The 20834-nt window shown below is 42.4% G+C and overlaps 1 protein-coding gene across 1 annotated transcript; it reads left to right on the top strand.

Moving 5' to 3' along the window:
• Positions 1 to 960: 960 nt before the first annotated feature.
• Positions 961 to 20802, top strand: pcp4b (Purkinje cell protein 4b). The gene is made up of 3 exons (XM_027022291.3): positions 961 to 1174; positions 16880 to 16931; positions 20384 to 20802. Exons 1-3 carry the CDS (start codon positions 1166 to 1168, stop codon positions 20512 to 20514), a joined length of 192 nt encoding a protein of 63 aa, XP_026878092.1. The 5' UTR covers positions 961 to 1165; the 3' UTR covers positions 20515 to 20802.
• Positions 20803 to 20834: the final 32 nt, after the last annotated feature.

The raw sequence follows: 20834 nt of genomic DNA, 5'->3' as shown, positions 1-20834 counted from the left end.
TATTTACTTATGTATGTATGTATTTATTATTTAGCCAAAGAAGTGGTGGCTTTTTCAGGAAACTGAGTATGGTTGTAAATCTACTTTATCCCTGAAGCAACATGTTTAGGACATACACTGACAGATCATTAGCCATGAGGACGGCTGCCAGGGCTTTCACAATCAGCTCTGTGTATTTAAAAGTTTGTTGACTAATTGTCTAATAAATTGTCTTGTTCTCTGTACAGTTGTGCCATGTTTCCATCCAATAGCCTTTATCATGATTAGGCGATATCAATCTCTCTCTCTCTCTCTCTCTCTCTCTCTCTCTCTCTCTCTCTCTCTCTCTCTCTCTCTCTCTGTATATATATATATATATATATATTACTGTAGATGTGTAACGAAGTGCAATCCCATCGCGACTGATGCGGAATTCCACCTGTTACTGAGACCGGTAGACCCGTCTGAGAACAGAAGAACAAGCGTACAATCTACATATGTCCGTACACCTGGTAGCCCCGAGTCTTCAGCGTACAGAGGGTCGATGTTGCACAAATGCTGCTTTATTGTGAAACTGCCAAGCACTGGAGCAGCAACTGCACTGCTCGCTCCGCCAGCAGAGGAATGCGCGCACACGCGACGCTAACATTTATGAAGAGAAAATGTCCAGTCAAAATGTCGACATTGACAATGTCCAAACAGTGCCCTGTTACCAAGAGTACTGCAATATCCAGCCTTTTAGTCTAAATATATAAAATATTGAGACCAAAAGTTCCGCGCGCTTCAGAACGTAGCACCTACACGCAAAGCGTGCTGTACGCATTTAATATTAACCTCCAGAAAAAGCGGTTGCAAATGAGAACGAATCTGTCAGGTTACTTTAGTTTTTTTGGCTCAGATGAGAAGGAGATAAACGCAGTAAACGGAGAGGTGGCGTCTTTTGTGGAGCGCATTTCCTGCGCATTCCTATTGGTTTGGTGGAGCCACGATGACATGGAGGCGACGGGTGTAGACTTTATAAAGCCTCGTCCGCGGAGCTCAGCCGCTGAAAAGCTTGATACTGAGCCCGCTGATCCTAACCCCGCTGATCCTAACCCCGCTGATCCTAACCCCGCTGATACTAACCCCACTGATACTAACCCCACTGTTCTCCGGGAGAAGAGAAGGTAGCCCGCGCCGCGACACCATGAGCGAGGTACGTCCGTCATCCCCGCGCGGTTTAACGGCAGATATTCAGCAGTACTGCTCTCTGAACTGCAGCTGTTAGTTTCACTCGCCAGATTAGCAGCACATTGATTTATTCGTATATCGGAGTTTATGCCAAAGATGTTATCCTAGCAGTTTGTAAAGCCGTTGTCTCTTTAGTAATGGATCTCAGGAGACGCACTCCAGCACCTGAGAACTGATGGAGTCGCTTCTTCCTGCTAATTCTCGTCATTATAGCCACGTTATTTACTCAGTAGTTGAGTACTTATTAGTTTGCTTGGAGAAACAGTGAGAGTCCAGTGCTCAAACACCCGTGGTCGGAGTGACATTGTGGGGTCATCTCACTTAAGATGAGAAAACCCCGCACCTCGTGCAGACCCAGACACGTCCCCTGATACAGTGACACGCGCCCACTTCCACTCAGGGTGCATGAATGTCAATGGTTAATTTTTTCAGTTGCAGTTGTAATAGTTTTTTTTTTAATTAATAATATTCTACAATATACAATAATATTCTACTTTTATTGCCGCTTACTGCATGACTACAGCCTATACGATAATGTTTAATTATATAACGATTTTATACATTTTTGATGCAGTTTATCTGCATAGCTTGGAAGACTAACAGACCACCTCAATTCATGACAAACTGAAAGAGAAATGCTTTTGTGATTAATAACAGCATACAGTAGTTACTCTTCAGTAGATTTTGTCTCAATGGAATCTCGTATAATACACTGGTTTAGTTTTATAATACTATGTCATTTGAGCAGATTAGAGCATGGTCTACTGCAGCACACCAGATTAGGACTAAATGGTTGCCTGTTACCCAGAACCAAATAATTACCGTGTTTTCCTACACCCAGACACACTGTTTATGATCTGGACATGGGACTGGAGATGTGGGATGACCGCTTTGAGTGCCTTGTCATAACGAGATAAACTGGACATGCTTTTTCAGTCGAGTGCTGGGGGTGGGGGGGGGGGGGGGGGGTACACCATTAGCTTCAGTAACTCTTCCTTCAGTAAAGACTCCAGAGACCTCACGTTTGTCCACAGAAGGGCAGCAGTATAAAATATATATGATTTAGGAATCATAAAATATGTGTTTGCTTAGTTGTGTACAGAATGTTTTGCTATTTGCAGTGTTTAGCTCCAGTTTGACTGCTGTTAAAAGCCTTTAGTAAAAGGCACAGCTACATATGCCACAGATACTCCTGCAAATCAAACATAAGCAACAATCAGTGATAAACAAATACCACCAGGTTTTTTTTAAATGTAACTTTTATATAATAGAGGATGTGATGGACCTGTGTGTGATGTAATGGCTGTGATGGGTGTGATGTCCTGGGTGTCTTGGGTGTGATGTCCTGGGTGTCCTGGGTGTGATGGGTGTGATGTCCTGGGTGTCCTGGGTGTGATGGGTGTGATGTCCTGGGTGTGATATCCTGGGTGTGATGTCCTGAGTGCCCTGGGTGTCCTGGGTGTGATGAGTGTGATGTCCTGGGTGTCCTGGGTGTGATGTCCTGGGTGTGATGGATATGATGTCCTTGGTGTGATGGGTGTGATGTCCTGGGTGTGATGGATATGATGTCCTTGGTGTGATGGATATGATGTCCTTGGTGTGATGGGTGTGATGTCCTGGGTGTGATGTCCTGGTTGTCCTGGGTGTCCTGGGTGTCCTGGGTGTGATGGGTGTGATGTCCTGGGTGTGATGGGCATGATGTCCTTGGTGTGATGGATATGATGTCCTTGGTGTGATGGGTGTGATGTCCTGGGTGTGATGGATATGATGTCCTTGGTGTGATGGGTGTGATGTCCTGGGTGTGATGTCCTGGGTGTGATGGATATGATGTCCTTGGTGTGATGGGTGTGATGTCCTGGGTGTGATGGGCGTGATGTCCTGGGTGTGATGGATATGATGTCCTGGGTGTGATGGGTGTGATGTCCTGGGTGTGATGGATATGATGTCCTTGGTGTGATGGGTGTGATGTCCTGGGTGTGATGGATATGATGTGCTTGGTGTGATGGTGCTCCCTGTGTCTGCATGGGTTTCCTCCCATGTTCCAAAAATTTGTGTTTTAGGTTGAGTGGTTTTTCAACATAGTCCTTCTGTGAGTCTGTGCTCACCCTGTAATGGACTGTTGTCCAGTTCATGGTCAGTTCCCACCTTGCGTCCTGTCCAGGGTCGGTTCCTGCCTTGCATCCTGTCCAGGGTCGGTTCCTGCCTTGCGTCTTGTGCTGCTGGGATAGGTTTCCTCCCCCATGACCCTGAATCAGATTAAATGATTTAGAAGGTGCATGAATGAATGAAAGCTGCTGGACTGTGCACTGTGCTCTTAGTACACTTTATACTGAACCTCTGATGAACCGTTAAACTAACCCACCAGTTGACTGTAAGCCAAAGTCATCCGTCTACCCCTTCGCTGTTAGGCAGTTTGCTGTAAGTTCCATAGGTTTATGTTTGAAGCCTTCAGTCATCATGTATTATACACTACCTGGCTAAAAAAAAGGTCACCACCTGGATTTAACTAAGTAGATAGGTAAGTGCCTCCCATTGGATAATTACTGCATGGGTGATTATGTTTCAGATGGCAACAAGTTATTTAACCCAAACTGATGCAGTGAATAGTTTATCATTTGTTAAACAACCATGTCGAAAGACACATCCTGTGGTTTTGGAAAAGATGTTCATCTGTTTCAGAAGGGTCAAATTATTGGCATGCATCAAGCAGAGAAAACATCTAAGGAGATTGCTGAAACTACTAAAATTGGGTTAAGAACGCATTATTAAAAAGTGGAAGGACAGTAGGGAAACATCATCTTCGAGGAAGGAATGTGGTCGGAAAAAAATCTTGAATTATCGTGATCGACGATCACTTAAGCGTGTGGTGAAATCAAATCGTAGAAAAACAGCACTAGAACTCAGGGATATGTTTAATAGTGAAATTAAGAGCATTTACACATGCACAATGCGAAGGGAACTCAAGGGGTGGGACTAAACAGCTGTGTAGCCTTAAGAAAACCACTTGTCAATGAGGCTAACTGGCAAAAAGGGCTTCAATTTGCTAGGGAGCATAAAGATTGGACTCTGGAGCAATGGAAGAAGGTCATGTGGTCTGAGTCCAGATTTACTCTGTTCCAGAGTGATGGGCGCATCAGGGAAAGAATAGAGGAGGCTGAAGTGATGCACCCATCATGCCTAGTGCCTACCGTACAAGCCTGTGGGGGCAGTGCTATGATCTGGGGTTGCTGCAGTTGGTCAGGTCTTGGTTCAGCAACATTATATTCCCAAAGAATGAGGTCAGCTGACTACCTGAATATACTGAATGAGCAGGTTATTCCATCAATGAATTTTTTTCTTCCCTGATGGTACGGGCATATTCCAAGATGACAATGGCAGGATTCATCGGGCTCAAATTGTGAAAGAGTGGTTCAGGGAGCATGAGACATCATTTTCACACATGGATTGGCCACCACAGAGTCCAGACCTGAACTCCAATGAGAATCTTTGGGACGTGCTGGAGAAGACTTTGTGCAGTGGTCCAAATCTTGGGGATAAAATAATGCAACTCTGGACAGAAATAAATGTTGTGACATTGTAGAAGATTGTGGAAACAATGCCACAGTGAATGCACGCTGGAATCAAAGCTAAAGGCGGTCCAACTAAATATTAGAGTGTGTGACCTTTTTTTTGGCCAGGCAGTGTAAAAGAACAATAAACTCTCTAAGGATTTTGGCTCTGAGATATTAGGCTCATTGAGCCTGGCATAGATGGCATGTAAGCACAGTGAAAGTGCTAATTAACTTCAAAAGAGCATAACTGAAGCACACTGCAATTTCTCTTCAGTTGGTACAGACTCAATGTCTGAGTGAATCTTCAGTTTTTACAGACTCATTTCTGTGCCACTGCAGCATGTTTGAACATGTTATTCAGCCCCTAATTATAAGAAATGGCCATGAACTCCCCCTAAACTGTTGTGCTGAGGTCCAAACCATGTGATGGGTTTCCTTTGATGTGTAGATTGTATAATGTCATATATAGTCATAGTCATATAGTCACATGTTGTGGTTCCCCATCAGCCATATTTGAACCTTTTAGGGGAATTTGCAGTTTTTCAGGAATGTCTAAAATGAAGGAATGAAGGTCTATAATGAATAAATGATGGTCTATAATGAATGCAGTCTTATGGAGTCTCTCACTGAGCAAGCGTTTCCAGTAACTGAGAGTTAAGGCCACCTGTTTGGTTGGTTCTCTTCTCCACCTGTTTGGTTCCCATCTCCACAATTATTGCTTAATTTCCCACAATATCACTTCTTTTCCTCCTCCTCCTCCTTCTTGTCTCAGATGTCTTTACACTGCACTCGTGGACTGGTTTAACTGGTTCATGGCATTCAGGATTTGTTGGTGCAACTCTAGACAGGCTGTGGGAAATCATTTACATTTAATGGAACATTGTCCCCTTTAATCACTCATGTCATACAGTAAGAGGGAACAGATCTCTGAAATCTGTATATTTTGCATTGGCCACCATGAAATGTGTAATTGAGTCCACAATGTGATCTGGCTCTCATCTTCAAGTCATAAAAAGAGACAACAGATGCAGCTTTTCAGATATGACAATCATAACTGAACCAATATGGTAACCTGGAAACGTGAACACTTATGCTTAGTGGTACCAGCTTCAGTGCGATGAATCTGCACAATCCATAAACTCCAGATCATCGGTGCTCAGTGGTGAAGGTACTGGTCTAATAATCAGAAGGTTGTCAGTGTAAGTCCCACCACTGTTTCCACTGTTGGGACCTGAGCAAGACCCTCAACCCAATTACTCAAGATGTGTTCAGTTGTAATTGTAAGTTGTTTTGGATTAAAGCATCAGCTAAATGCCATACAATGTAAATAAACTCTATATACAGTCTGTGGCACAAATGCTTTGTGTAGTTCTGGGCTTCAGGTAGGAGGCAGTTGCACTTTTACTTCTAAAGCTGTTCCAGGTTGTAGATGTTTCTGGGACATCTGGCGCTTTCTCCCTAAGAATCGGCAGTGTACATGTAGTACAGTAGTGGCTGTTTCTGTCTCTCTTATCTTTCACTGTGCAGAGCACAACGTTTTGGTGTAGTTGTGTGTGCTGGGCCAGCAGTGGAAGTGCTGAACACAGCGCGTGAACGCAGCCCGAGCTCTGGCACTCAGAGTTCAGCGCCCAGCCCTCAAAATGATACCTGCTTACAGTGGACATGTTGGATCTGAGATTTCTGGAAGGGATTTTATGGCAAAGCAGATCATGGCATTTGTACAGCACTGTTGTACAGTTGTGTGTTGTTCAGTTGTGTGTTGTACAGTTGTGTGTGCTGGCAGTGCTGGACATTATTTTGCGTTTGTAGTCAACTGCAAATCATGTTTATGAACTGTTCATTTGACTTGTCGGCTTTATGCAGTATTCATATGTCACTGTTATATCGATTTATGCAGTATTCATATGTCACTGTTATACTGGTTTATGCAGTATTCATATTTCAGTTATATTTGTTTGTGTAGTATTCATATTTCACTGTTATATTTGTTTGTGTAGTATTCATATTTCACTGTTATATTGTTTTGTGCAGTATTCATATGTTACTGTTATAATTTTTAGATTTTCTGTGTCTATTCCAGGCTGGTTACACATATGCTGAATGAAAGATTACATTCAAAAGGTGATATTCCAGTGGAAATTCACTATGGTATGAGCCAGATAAATCACACACACACACACACACACACACACACACACACACACACACACACACACAGATTACATTATGTATTGTGGAGTGAGAGGTTTTACAGGTAATATGTTGGATTTTGTTTGATTACTAAATCACTTCCTGTGAGTACTGCTTCTTTCCACACGGTCCTCTACTGGTAAAGGACATCTCGCAGAGACCATTCAAATATGTAGAAGAAAATAATGCATTTAATAAAATGAAAAAATAAAGTTGTCAATCAATAAAAGAGATTGACAACTTTATTAAATGGTAAAGGCAGTGTTCTGAGGGCATGAATATGCAACCAAGACAGCTGTGTAGGGAACTTGTGTTTTTCATGTTGAATACCGTAGGCGGATATTAATGTACATGTAATTTAGCTTTAAAAAATCCTGACAGGCATTTAATTAAAATGTTACCTAATCTGGTTGATTTGGCTGGTATTATGAAACACCCCTCTAAATATGCTTTAGTTACTCTTGCCTTACTTTATTAATGTAACAATAAAACTTGCAATATTGCTTCATATTATTGTTTTTATTTTGTAGAATGTGGAAAAACAGTAAATAGACATGTAGTTTTTTTGTGGCAGAGGCTCAGTTAAAAAAGTGAACTGACCATGTGTTAGCCCTGATCCCGCTAATGCTGTGCAGACAAGCAGACTAGGGACCCACAGGTATAAACAGAGTAATTACAGATGAACGAGATATAGCAGTATTAGGGGTGGGGGACAGTGTTAACGAGATATAGCAGTATTAGGGGTGGGGGACAGTGTTAATGAGATATAACAGTATTAGGGGTGGGGGACAGTGTTAACGAGATATAGCAGTATTAGGGGTGGGGGACAGTGTTAATGAGATATAACAGTATTAGGGGTGGGGGACAGTGTTAACGAGATGGGGGTGGAGCAACACAGCACCCAAAGCAAACAAAACCATGTTGCGCAGGTGCCATGGAAACCATAACACCAGTGAGTTGGAATGCATCAGTTTCTAAACGAACAAAGTAAAATCCTGAACTGTAAAATCAAACCATGAAGAATCACCTACTTTTCACCTAATAGCACTTAGCTGATTCCAGACCTGTTGGCTTGTGCTTTAAAGTGCAAAAGCATTAATCAAAGACATCTGGACTAATGTGCATTATGGAGCAGGTTAGAGCTGTGTCAATGAGTTTGTCCTTGGTGAACATGTGCACTCTAGCAGACAGACAGTCCAAGGTTACATATCTGATAGATGTAAGCCTTTGTGCTGTAGTTAAATCAATAATAGAAATGGATTTAAATTGAGGACATTTGAGTAATCTCCTCACATCTCTTCACATCTTCCCACCAACTCCCCACCATCTCCTCACATCCCCTCACCTTCTCCCCACCATCTCCTTATATCTCCTCACATCACCTCACAATCTCCTCACATCTCCTCACCATCTCCTCACATCTTCCCACCAACTCTTCACATCTCCTCACATCTCCTCACCATCCCTTCCATGCTTTCTTAGTCTTTCCCAATGATTTTCCCACAATATCTTTATACATTTTATAGGGCCAAATTCTATGAAATGTAGAATGTGCCATTTAGAAAGTCCTATTGTGTAACATCCATGGAGGGTGGCTCACTGAGGAGATGTGGAAATAGACACATAAGAACAGAAATAGCACAGCTGTTCTGGTCCTGTCCAATTAATTGTAGAAGCAGTGTGAGGTGGGATTAGTGAGGTGCAGACCTGCGATTACTCAGATCCTTCTGGAGGACGACACTGAGAAGTGTCCTAACCTCCTCCAGGACACACCCCTCCAGCCCTCTACCATGACACTCTACTCTCTCACTCTCCCACTCTCTCACTCTCCCTCTCTCTCACTCTCCCTCTCACTCTCCCTCTCCCACTCTCTCCCACTCTCTCACTCTCCCATTCTGCTACTCTTTCACTATCTCACTCTCTCACTCTCTCACTCTCCCTCTCACTCTCCCACTCTCTCACTCTCCCATTCTGCTACTCTTTCACTATCTCACTCTCTCTCTCCCACTCTCTCACTCTCCCACTCTCACTCTCCCACTCTCTCACTCTCCCATTCTGCTACTCTTTCACTATCTCACTCTCTCACTCTCCAACTCTCTCACTCATTCTCTCACTCTCCAGTAGTCCCACCAGGGACTCCCTGGAGATCGTTAGAGAACTGCAGGTCAGAAGACTGAGTTTTTGGTGTTCATAATTGTAGTAACAGCCGGAACATCAGTTTTCTAGCTTTACCTCCTCGGGAAGGCAAGGAGAAGAGACCCAGATTAAAGAGAAGCTTTAATCTGTGTGTGTGGTGGTTAGGGTTAGGGTTAGGGTTAAAGGAACATCTCTGTTCATTTAAGATGACCAGCAGTTGCTCTGGTCAGGATGTGCACAAGGATGATGGACCTCCTTCTTATTCCACAAAAAACAACGAACAAAACGAAACCAGTCTGGACAGAATTCCAGGGGCTTTGTCTCCTCATTTTATTTCCAGCAGTGGGCTGAGTTCTCTTTCTGGGTTTGATATCCTACTGGGAGAAGAGACAGCATTTAAATAGGCAACTGATGCAACTAATTTTAACTATCCACTAATCCCCACGGGTCATGTCCACTAATCCCCACGGGTCACCTCCACTATTTCACATGGGTCATTGATGCTAGTCCACACGGGTCATGTCCGTTAATGCACACGGGTCATTGACGCTAGTCCACACGGGTCATCTACGCTAATCCACACAGGTCATCTACGCTAATCCACACGGGTCATCTCCGCTAGTCCACACGGGTTATCTCCTCTAGTCCACATGGGTCATCTCCGCTAGTCCACACGGGTCATTTCCGCTTATCCACACGGGTCATTGACGCTAGTCCACACGGGTCATCTACGCTAATCCACACAGGTCATCTACACTAAACCACACGGGTCATCTCCGCTAGTCCACACGGGTCATCTACGCTAGTCCACAAGGGTCACATGCTAATCCATACAGGTCACATCTGCTGGTCCCTCTTTCTGCCACACATGGAAAGTCTGGTCTCTAAACTGGCCACTTTCCCATCTCCAGACTTTCTATTTTTTACACAGGATAGAACTTTAGGCTCTTTATCTCTCTGCTGTTTCTGCTTACACTGTGCATGGCCCAGTTCTAGAGCTCCTGCTTGTATTCATAATGCCACAGAGTCTTAAAACATCACCATGAACTTCAGTACGCACTGATGGATTTACCCTGATAACTCTATCTCACCTAAAGAGACCAGGGGGAAAACACATGGCATGTGATCTGTTCCAGTAAAAAGCATCAAACAATCATCTTAAGATCCTAATCATGGACTCTGCCCTGAATATGAGCTATGGCATGTTTAAATCCTGTGCACAGGAGCAGTGGGTTTGGTGCTAAGCAACAGTGTGCACTGTTAGAAGTACTCAAACCCTCTGTACTCAAACTCCGTACTCAAAGCCTCTGTGCTCAAACACTCTGTACCCATACCTTCTGTACTCAAACTCTGAGCACTCAAACACTGGAATTTGGGATAAAACGGCTATCTGTCAATTGTTCAGAGGAACATAATTAGCCTTAAACCCATTATTTGAGTGGAAGAAACTTTTAAATACATGGTAAAATCTTGGCAGTTGTGGTTCTACTAAATGTGCATTGCCAGTGGCTTCTCTTCCTGCACTTTGGTTGAATTTAAGATTTTATCCAAGCAGAACTAGTGAAGTAAATGTGCACATCAGTGCTTCTTAACAGAACTGTAAAACAGCTCTTACTTTACACAACATACACGCAGATTATACCTCCTTCAAAAACTGACCTGATTTAGCAAAACTCGCAACATTATTCAATTGGAGAAATGAGGAAATTTGTATTTCTGAATATAATGGGAGTTGTATATGACTGAGCTCTGTAAAAAGTCTTTCTGATACATGAACAACCTTCACCATAATAACCTCTAATATGTAGCTGGTCTAAGGGTGTTTCAGTCAGGAGTGTCGAGCTGGTGATCAAACACTCAGAGTTCTCCTGATTCCTCTTTCTCTCTCTCTCTCTCTCTCTCTCTCTCTCTCTCTCTCTCTCTCTCTCACACACACACACACACACACACACACTTATCATCACAAACACAATGAAACACACACCTGAAGTCATTTATTTAATTTAGCTGTAATAAAGGGTAATAGCTGTGACACACGGCCACTGGGAGCCCCTTTTACTGTCCTGGTTTGGACTCAACCATCTCTACCTTTGATGGCTTCGGACCAGCTCTGGGGATGTAGTTCTGTTAGACTGTAAGGCCTCTAGCTGGAAATGCACTGTGGAAATCCATTTGTGTTCCAGTGAAAAAATATATTAAAAATGTAAGATAGGGAATTGGACAATGGAAAAGTGAAGGAGATTATTGGACTGTGAAGGGAGTCCAGACCTCTAGACGTGGAGTAGATGTCAACAGAGATTGGCCTCACTTTTGGTCAGTGTTGTCTACACTGTTAATAACTGATAGATGGACTATTCACCTAATATTCACCCAGTAACTAATAATAATACTTAATTTAAAACCTAATAATAATATTCAGCTTATAGTAATATTCATCTGGTCATATTCACTTAACACCTAAATAATATTTAAACAACAACACCAACAACAATATTAGTATTATAATAATATTATAATATATTAATTTTATTAATTATATTTACTTTGGTACCTAATCAAATATTCCTGTAATAGCACTAAAATGTTGGGTGGAGTGGTGCTCTCCTCTATCTGAATAGGAACCTCACAGCTGAAAGGGTGATCAACCCTGAGTAAATATTTAAATCACTGTTTGTTATTGCTTTCATTTTTTAATTATGAATACAAAGGTTCAAACACAGGTTCATAAAACACACATAGTTCAGCTAATTTTCTGACCCTAATCACATGAGACATATTAGGTGTTTGGAAGCTGAGCTCCTGTGAAGTGCACTGCTAGCTGTGGCCAACACTGGCCACACTTTGAGATGCTTCTGCGCGTGTGTGTGCCCAGTGTGAGGTCCTGTGCTATAGCACACACTGTGTTGTGGAAATCATGTCCTTGTTCTGCAGATCTTCTCTTCTCCACCACAGCTTGGCCATCTGGTTCGTGCTAACTATGGTTGCTGGTTAAGAGCTCTATACACCATTACATACACTCAGAACAGAGGAGGCTCAGATGTAACCCTCTCATACATGTCTGCAGCAGCATACATGCTATAGTGTGTGTGCGTGTGTGTGCGTGTGTGTGCGTGTGCGCGTGCGTGTGCGTGCGTGCGTGTGTGTGTGTGCGTGTGCGCGTGTGCGTGCGTGTGTGCGCGTGTGTGCGTGCGTGTGCGTGTGTGCGTGCGTGTGTACGTGCGTGCGTGCGGGCGTGTGTGCGTGTGCGGGTGTGCGTGTGTGTGTGCGTGCGTGCGTGCGTGCGTGCGTGTGTGTGTGTGCGTGTGCGTGTGTGTGTGTGTGGGAGGGGTAATATCAGAGTCAAGCACATTCCTTTTATACATCTCTGTTGTTTCTCTGCTCTTTCAGATCTTTGAAATAATGATTTTAGTTTATGTGTCCTACTCAGCTTCAAAGATATGTGTGTCTACGTGTGTGTATCTACATGTGTGTGTGTCTACGTGTGTGTATTAATATGTGTGTGTATATGTGTGTCTACATGTGTTTTTGTGAATAATTGTCTAATCCCTACAGTGATATTTCTAAACAGTAAAGCCTGTTATCTCGCAGAAGCTAAAGGATCCTTTTTTCTTTTTTAAACCAAGCTGCAAGCTAAAATAACACATTTATGTTTGGGAGTGTGTAAACTGTTTTATGTTTGGGAGTGTGTAAACTGTGTTATGTTTGGGACTTTGTAAACTGCGTAATGTTTGGGAGTGTGTAAACTGCATTGTTTGGGAGTGTATAAACTGTGTAATGTTTGGGAGTGTGTAAACTGTTTTATGTTTGGGAGTGTGTAAACTGCATAATGTTTGGGAGTGTGTAAAGTGCGTAATGTTTGGGAGTATGTAAAGTGCATAATGTTGGGGAGTGTGTAAACTGTTTTATGTTTGGAAGTGTGTAAACTGCGTAATGATTGTGAGTGTGTAAACTGTGTTGTGTTTGGGAGTGTAAACTGCGTGATGTTTGGGAGTGTGTAAACTGTGTTGTGTTTGGAAGTGTGTACACTGTTAAGTTTGGGAGTGTGTATACTGTGTTGTGTTTGGAAGTGTGTAAACTGTGTTATGTTTGGGAGTGTGTAAACTGTGTTGTGTTTGGGAGTGTGTAAACTGTGTTATGTTTGGGAGTGTGTAAACTGTGTTGTGTTTGGGAGTTTGTAAACTGTGTTGTGTTTGGAAGTGTGTAAACTGTTTTGTGTTTGGGAGTGTGTAAACTGTTTTGTGTTTGGGAGTGTGTGAAAGCAGTAGAGAGCTGTAGGTCCAGGCATGATGGGATCTCTCATTCTGGTACATGTGAGGAGACCAGCAGGTCTCTGCAGGGTTAAAACAGAGCTTTGGTGTTAACCAGATTAAAAAGAATTGCAGTTGTTGACTCTCCCTGACACACGTGTGGACCAGTTTCTTGCACTCAAATGCTAAAAGGAAGCCACAAACCTTAGAGATGTAATACGAGTACATGAGTAAACAGTGAGTATATGAGTAAACAGTGGGTGCAAACATCACTAATGTGGTTTAGCTAGCACCATCAAAAGCCACTTCTAAATCCCTCTCATTGTTGGTTGCTCTCACTGAGTCTAAATATAAGAATATACATTTCTGTACACTTCTCCTCCAGTGACGAGACCTTCAGTTATATTATGATTTGGCTAAAAACATTTTGAGAAAAGTTAATAGCATTTATATAATATAGGAGGGACTTAAGAGACTACAGTAGATGGTACGTACTGTACAGTAGTAGATGGACAGATCTGCGCATCATCTGTGTACTGGCGAACATAAATGTTACATTTCTTATTTTAACAGATGCTACCATCTTTAGCTTGAATAAGAAGGGGCACAGCATTGACCCCTGAATCTAGAGCACAGTGAGCCAACGTGACATAGTGCTCATGAATAACTCAATAAGAAAGAACCTTCCACACCTTGTGTTGTTTGGCTGGGTTTGATCTTCTGATTTCCCCATCAAAGCCCTGCCAAAACTGTTTGAAATTCATCGAGAGTGGTGGATGAATTACGTGGCGGCGGACGCCTGACACCAGGGACGTGTTCTGGCCTTTCACCTGCTCAGAGGATTGAAGCCCGCTGTTCATTCCTGCTGTTGCTATAGTGATGGGAGAGGCGAGGCAAGGTTTATTGTGCTGGGCAGCAGGGGTCATGTGTTTCTAAAGCATTTAAAGCAATTTCTGGCTCTTCTCTGGATATTTTCTTCTTGAATTAGCACCGGCTATCATCTCAGCGAGGGGCTGTAGAACTGACACACACATTATATATGATCATCATTCCCAAGTCTTATGGCAGTGCTTTATAAACCATGGGAGGCAAAATCTCTTCTGGAAAAAAATCCAAAAAACAAAACAAGACTCAATCAATCAAAAACCCAAACAGCAGATATTAATCATCAACAATACACTTGATAATTTTCAGTAGAACAACTTTATCTGCGTTAGCATGAAAATATTCATCATGCAGGCTAGTTCACGGCTTCAATCTCGACTGCTGCGATGGGGGGTTACGTGCTGTGTGTGTGTGTGTGTGTGTGTGTGGAAACTGCAGGCTAGTCTGTTTCAACACATAGCTCATTCTCTTTAGAAAGGCCATTTTCCAGTCAGAGCAGAAACTCTTACTCTTTTTTTCTGTCCATGTCTCTCTCTCTCTGTTTTTGAGGTAATCTCAGCCCTCCTCAGCCTTCGTGCTGGACTCTCTATCAGCATGTCTCTGAGCAGCTCTGAGCTCTGTTGGAGCCATCGGTCAAAGTCCCATTAATTCCTCAGACCCCACATCACCTCACAGTGGCAGGGTAGAGAAAAAAGCAACACTGGCTCAACCTGAATATGACAGTGTGCACTTCCAGTTCAAAAAAGCAGAGCTGTGTTCTTAATGAGGAATGAGATATGACATGGAAAATCTCACTTATCTGCAGAATGAGATGTGCGATGAAATATCTCACTTATCTGCAGAATGAGACGTGCGATGAAATATCTCACTTATCTGCAGAATGAGACGTGCGATGAAATATCTCACTTATCTGCAGAATGAGACGTGCGATGAAATATCTCACTTATCTGCAGAGTGAGACGTGCGATGAAATATCTCACTCATCTGCAGAGTGAGATGTGAGATGAAATATCTCACTTATCTGCAGAATGAGATGTGAGATGAAATATCTCACTTAGCTGCAGAACGAGACGTGAGATGAAATATCTCACTTAGCTGCAGAACGAGACGTGAAATGAAATATCTCACTTAGCTGCAGAACGAGACGTGAGATGAAATATCTCACTTATCTGCACAAGGAGTTAGAACATCATTATTATTCACATACACTGTTCACGTCATTATCTCTTTATTATTCATGTGTACGGTTCATGTCATTATCTCATTATTATTCATATCCACCATTCATGACATTATCTCATTATTATACCTGTACACTGTTCATGTCATTATCTCATTACTATTCACATATACTGTTCATGTCATTATCTCATTATTTTTTGTTCATTGATCTATGTCAAAAAAACATTTTCACTGAATTTAAACCAATTTCAATCAAAGTGTAATAAGCCATACTATTTGAAACATTAAACAGAGTGTTTTTTAAACACTCTTCTCTTGGCTGTAATGGTTGTCTCGTGGTGGTTGAGAAGCTCATGTGCGTTAGATTAGTTAACCACTGGATTCAGCAGGATTTCTCTTCCTCAGAAGTCCACATGTAATATCACTTCTCCCACTGCGCTGCATATTAAATGGAGTAAAAGGCTTCCAGAAATAGGCTCCTATAATCTGTGCATTATGGCGTGAGTCACTCTAGGACCTGTTTTGTGGGTTAATGGTCTTCTGGTGGCCTTCAGTGGGCCATCTGTCATTAATTTTGAGTGAAAAATGTAATTTTTTGAGTAATAGCAGAACACTGAGGTACCAGGATACAGCTTTTCTCATCCAAGCGCTGTGTGTAAAGTTTTTAAAATGTGTATTTTCACAATTTAATTCAGTTAATGGTCAAATAATTTGTAGAAGAGGGTATGAACAAATTATGAAAATGAAAGATGAAAATGTGTATGTCATGTGTACGACCCCTAACCCTCCTTTACATGTGTATGTTATGTGTACACTACACAGGTGTAGATTTTATTCCCTCAGGCTCACCTGATGTGTTATTGACAGATAGACTCATGAGGAAGAACTGAAACTCAACCATCTTATCTAAAACCTCTCTTCATTCCCTTCTTTACAAGATCCCCTGAAACAGAAATGCTAAAATGACAGACATTTGTAAGACATCACCTTTTCTCTCTCTAGTGACGCCTCACTGGAAGTGCACAGAAAGCTCTGGAATCCAATGGCTTGTTTATACTCTTGTACTCTGTACTCAGCAACTATTAGCCTATTAGCCCTCAACACTACTGAAAACTTCCAGAGTTCTTTACCTCTCCACAAAACTTCTTCAGCCCAAATGACAGGCCAAAAACACCAGGGATGCATCCTGGACAAGTCCCCTAATGTTACAGCCCTGCTGTTGTCTAGATGTGAGACCAACACCATTTGGTGTCTCAACAAGCAGTAGGCTCTTTCTGTACAGCCGTCGGGGTTTTGTTTTAAGGCCACAGATCTACCCAAAATTACACCAAACGGTCATGATGGGCTAGTAGCTGTCATGTCACTGAGAACGTACAACAAAAAGACAAGCAAATAATAACAAGACAAAAAAACAAACAAACAAAAAAAAACCAGATAAGCCAATAATAATAATGAAAACATTATTTTTCTGTTTTCCAGAGTCAAGGATCTGGCACAACAGGTGGTAACAACAAAACCTCTGGAAAACAAGGTAAAACCAACTTCTCTTCAAAATGAATAACTTTGCCTTTATAAACTGACTAAAGCCATCAATTAGACACATTTTAAGGATATCCCATAACCCTCTAATACCAGGAAATAAGACTCGTAGCTGTGTTGTTTGTGTTTGGTTGTGCTGGGAACACCTCTCCCTGCTACTCTAAACAGTATTGTAGGCCTTGCACCAGTGGGCCAACACATATAATGTGTTCTCCCCCTCTAAAATGAGTCCTGAGCAGGGATTATGTCTTGAAAAGGGATTAGGTCCTGACGGGGGATTAAGTCCTGAGCAGGGATTACGTCCTTCACCTGCTAATCAAGGGAATGGCCTGGGAAGCCTTGTTCTCCTTCCGGGTTATTCGAGTGAGGACGAGGCATGTCACAGACAGGGGATGTCCTAGCATGTGGGACTGAGCTTCAGTTTGACGCTGTAAACGACAACGTGACTGAGATTCCAGAGAGTCCTTGGTTCTGGCCACAAAGAAATGTGCAGAGTTAAAATACTGTCATGTATTATTAATAGAAAGCTATTAATCTTTTCACATTGCACGAGGCTCGTAGATTGAACTAGAGACTGGGCTCTGCTGGAGTGCAGATTCCTTTGGGAAGTAGCTTGAGTGTTTTTCATTTTTGTTCATAATGGCTAATTAAGTAGGAATTTGAAAGAAAAGGAGACTCACACACATATGTCTGTACATGCACACACACTCGTACACACACACACACACACACACACACACACACACACACACACACACACACACACACTGCAGCAGCCTTTGATGTCTCTCCTTGGTCATTAACAGAACAGTGCTTCCCCAGTGCCATCAAGCCTCACTCACTACAGCTGCTGGTCTGAACACTCCAGGGATAAAGCTATTGAAGTGTATTGACCAGCTCACTGTCTCTGACTGTGGTAGCCAGGCGAAGCACAGAGGAGATGCTTCTCTAACCCTGCTATTCCATTAACACTGCGGGGCTAGCTGAACAGGCTCCACCCTGCTGACAGAATGAAAGTACTGTTAGTTGAATACAATTCAAATGAGAAACGTAAGTGTTTGCAAAACAACAGAACGTATTACAGGGAATAAATTGTTTTCTGATACTTTGTTTCAGAAGTACTGATAAATAAAAACAGCAAACTGACACAGTCTGTGTGATGTAATAACAATGACTTATCACTGCCCACCGATAGTACAATGATGATAGAAGATGTCATAGTGTGGGCTTTACAATTACACAGGGCAAAAGGTTTCCATGAAGAAGACACACGCTCAAGCCCCTATGAAGACACACCCTGTATCTAAGAAGATACAAGCTTAAACCCCTAAGAAACCCAAGCTTAAGAAGACACACCCTGATCTAAAATCTTCAGTTGACCTCATGTGCAATCAGAACCCTCATCAGGGAGACACTGAATATAAAGGCCCAACTCGAAACTTCAACCAACTTCAGTGCAAATTAAAATGGCATTTTAAATGTAATCATGTACAAATTGTACCAACCCAGAACTGTGTGTGTGGAAAAGCATATTCACGCATCAACTGCAGAGTGAGTCATGGAAGAGTGAGTCCTAGCAGAGTGAGTCATGGAAGAGTGAGTCCTAGCAGAGTGAGTCCTAGCAGTGAGTCATTGCAGAGTAAGTCATGGAAGAGTGAGTCCTAGCAGAGTGAGTCATGGAAGAGTGGGTCATTGCAGAGTGAGTCATGGAAGAGTGGGTCATTGCAGAGTGAGTCATGGAAGAGTGAGTCCTAGCAGAGTGAGTCATGGAAGAGTGGGTCATTGCAGAGTGAGTCATGGAAGAGTGAGTCCTAGCAGAGTGAGTCATGGAAGAGTGGGTCATTGCAGAGTGAGTCATGGAAGAGTGGGTCATTGCAGAGTGAGTCATGGAAGAGTGGGTCATTGCAGAGTGAGTCATGGAAGAGTGGGTCATTGCAGAGTGAGTCCTCTCTTCAGTCCAAGAGCTCCTTCTGACCATTGGGTCAAGGGTCACCACTGCCCTCCTCAATCATATTAATTGCTATTGAATTTTACAGAGCTAACATTCTACTCACCTTCCCTAGACCCTGACTGGCTGCAGAGCTGCTCTCTCTTAGTGCTTCGAAACTAGAGGTGCAGTACCTAAATGTTACATAATAAAAACAATAGTAATAATAAATAAACTATAATATATCTGATGACAAATTTACAGAAAAAGATTATAAAAATACAAATTCAGTGCCATATTGTTTTGTTTTCATGATCTGATTGTGTACATTGGTTACATGTTGCACACAGTGAACAGAGTCATTGTAGCACGTTAACATTGTTCTACATTCCGTTGTGCACTAATAGCTGGTCACCAGTGAGTGAAAACCTCCCCAGAGCATGAGGAAGAAACCTTGAGAGGACCCTAGAGACAAAGGTGTGGGGAGCCTCCTTTGGCCAGATGTGATGATATTTGATGATTATATATATATATGGGGCTATATATGCAGGGATACCTGAGCTTTATAGACTTAAACTGCATGGGATTACAGGTTATTTTATGCCTGCAGGTAGAATTAACTAGTGAATCTATGTGGGTAATAGAAAATCATGGCAGGGTGTTTATTTTTTGTGATCTAATCTGATGTAGGTGATTTTTTAAAGAATGCTTTGGCTAGACTGCCTTTACATCCTGATAGCTCCCTGTAGTCTGTGTGGGGGTCCTGACACTATAACCGCTCCAGCTACAGGAGCCCAGCCCAGCTGCATTCTCCAGTAGTGGAACTCTCTATAGGGAAGCATTCTGGAGGTGCCGGCTCATTGCTAAGCCTAGCTGTGGGATTGGAAGGAGGTGCAGTTTCATTCATTCTGGTGCAAGATTTTCCATCCTAGCAGCTTTGCCGACCATCGTATGTGGAGTAATGTACACACATATCAGTAGAACCGCAACTCCATGGGAACTGACCCCACGACCTTGTGGCTGTTGCCTGCGCTGGCAGGTGAACTGCAGGCGCTTTAGACGCCTTTGGTGGCTAGTAATTTTAAAAAAGGATTGAATATTTCCAATTTGTTTGATTTGTGTGCAGAAGCTGCTGTTGCTTTGAAAGGATTCAGTTGAACTGGTCAAATTATACTCTGACATTTTGGGCTTTATGTTCTGTGTGTTACGCAAGCTATGGAGCTTCTTTCTCTCTTTCTCTCTTTCTGTCATTCTGGTGAATCCACACTTGCAGTCTGACAATGTGTATACTTAGAGCTGAGTGAGCCCCCTTCCACAATGTCCTGGTATGCAAAGAAACACTTTGTTAAGTGGTTTCATGTACCTGTGAGCAAAATGGAAACACTAGCAAATGGAAACTTTCATCACTTACTCAGGAACATTCCTGATACAGTGTGAAGTGAAAACAATATATGTAGCTTTGAATTATTAGAATAAGTAAAGAATGTTCACATGTCCGTCACATTATCTGTCCCCAGATGCTTCTAAGAAGAGTGCTCCGGAGGACTTTGACATCGACATGGACGCCCCTGAGACCGAGAAGGCAGCTGTGGCCATCCAATCACAGTTCAGAAAGTTCCAGAAGAAAAAACATGATGACAAAGCCTGAGAGCTCCATCCCCTCTGGTGTGGTGGTGGTAGGATGGTGCATGTGATAGAATTAAACTCAAGGAGGGTGGTGGTGGGGCCTACAGATATGACCTCTCAGTCACTGATGTCTGGGAAAGTCCATTACGTAATTTCTCACTCAGCTACTGAATGAATAACTTATTTATTTTTCTTAAGGTGCTTCCATGTAGTCAGGTGTCTGTGTCAACTCTTCATCCTTATCTCAGCAACCTTCAGTACTATGTCATTTATAGTGCTATAAATAAAAAGAAATGAAATTAAAAGAGACCTCAAACTCGTTATTGTTTTCACTCTGGAAAT

This window comes from Electrophorus electricus, chromosome 11 (assembly GCF_041902795.1).
Source record: "Electrophorus electricus isolate QZ-2024a chromosome 11, ASM4190279v1, whole genome shotgun sequence".
Lineage (NCBI taxonomy): Eukaryota > Metazoa > Chordata > Actinopteri > Gymnotiformes > Gymnotidae > Electrophorus > Electrophorus electricus.
The sequence above is the reverse complement of the archived record's forward strand: the minus strand, read 5'-3'. Positions and strand labels throughout refer to the sequence as shown.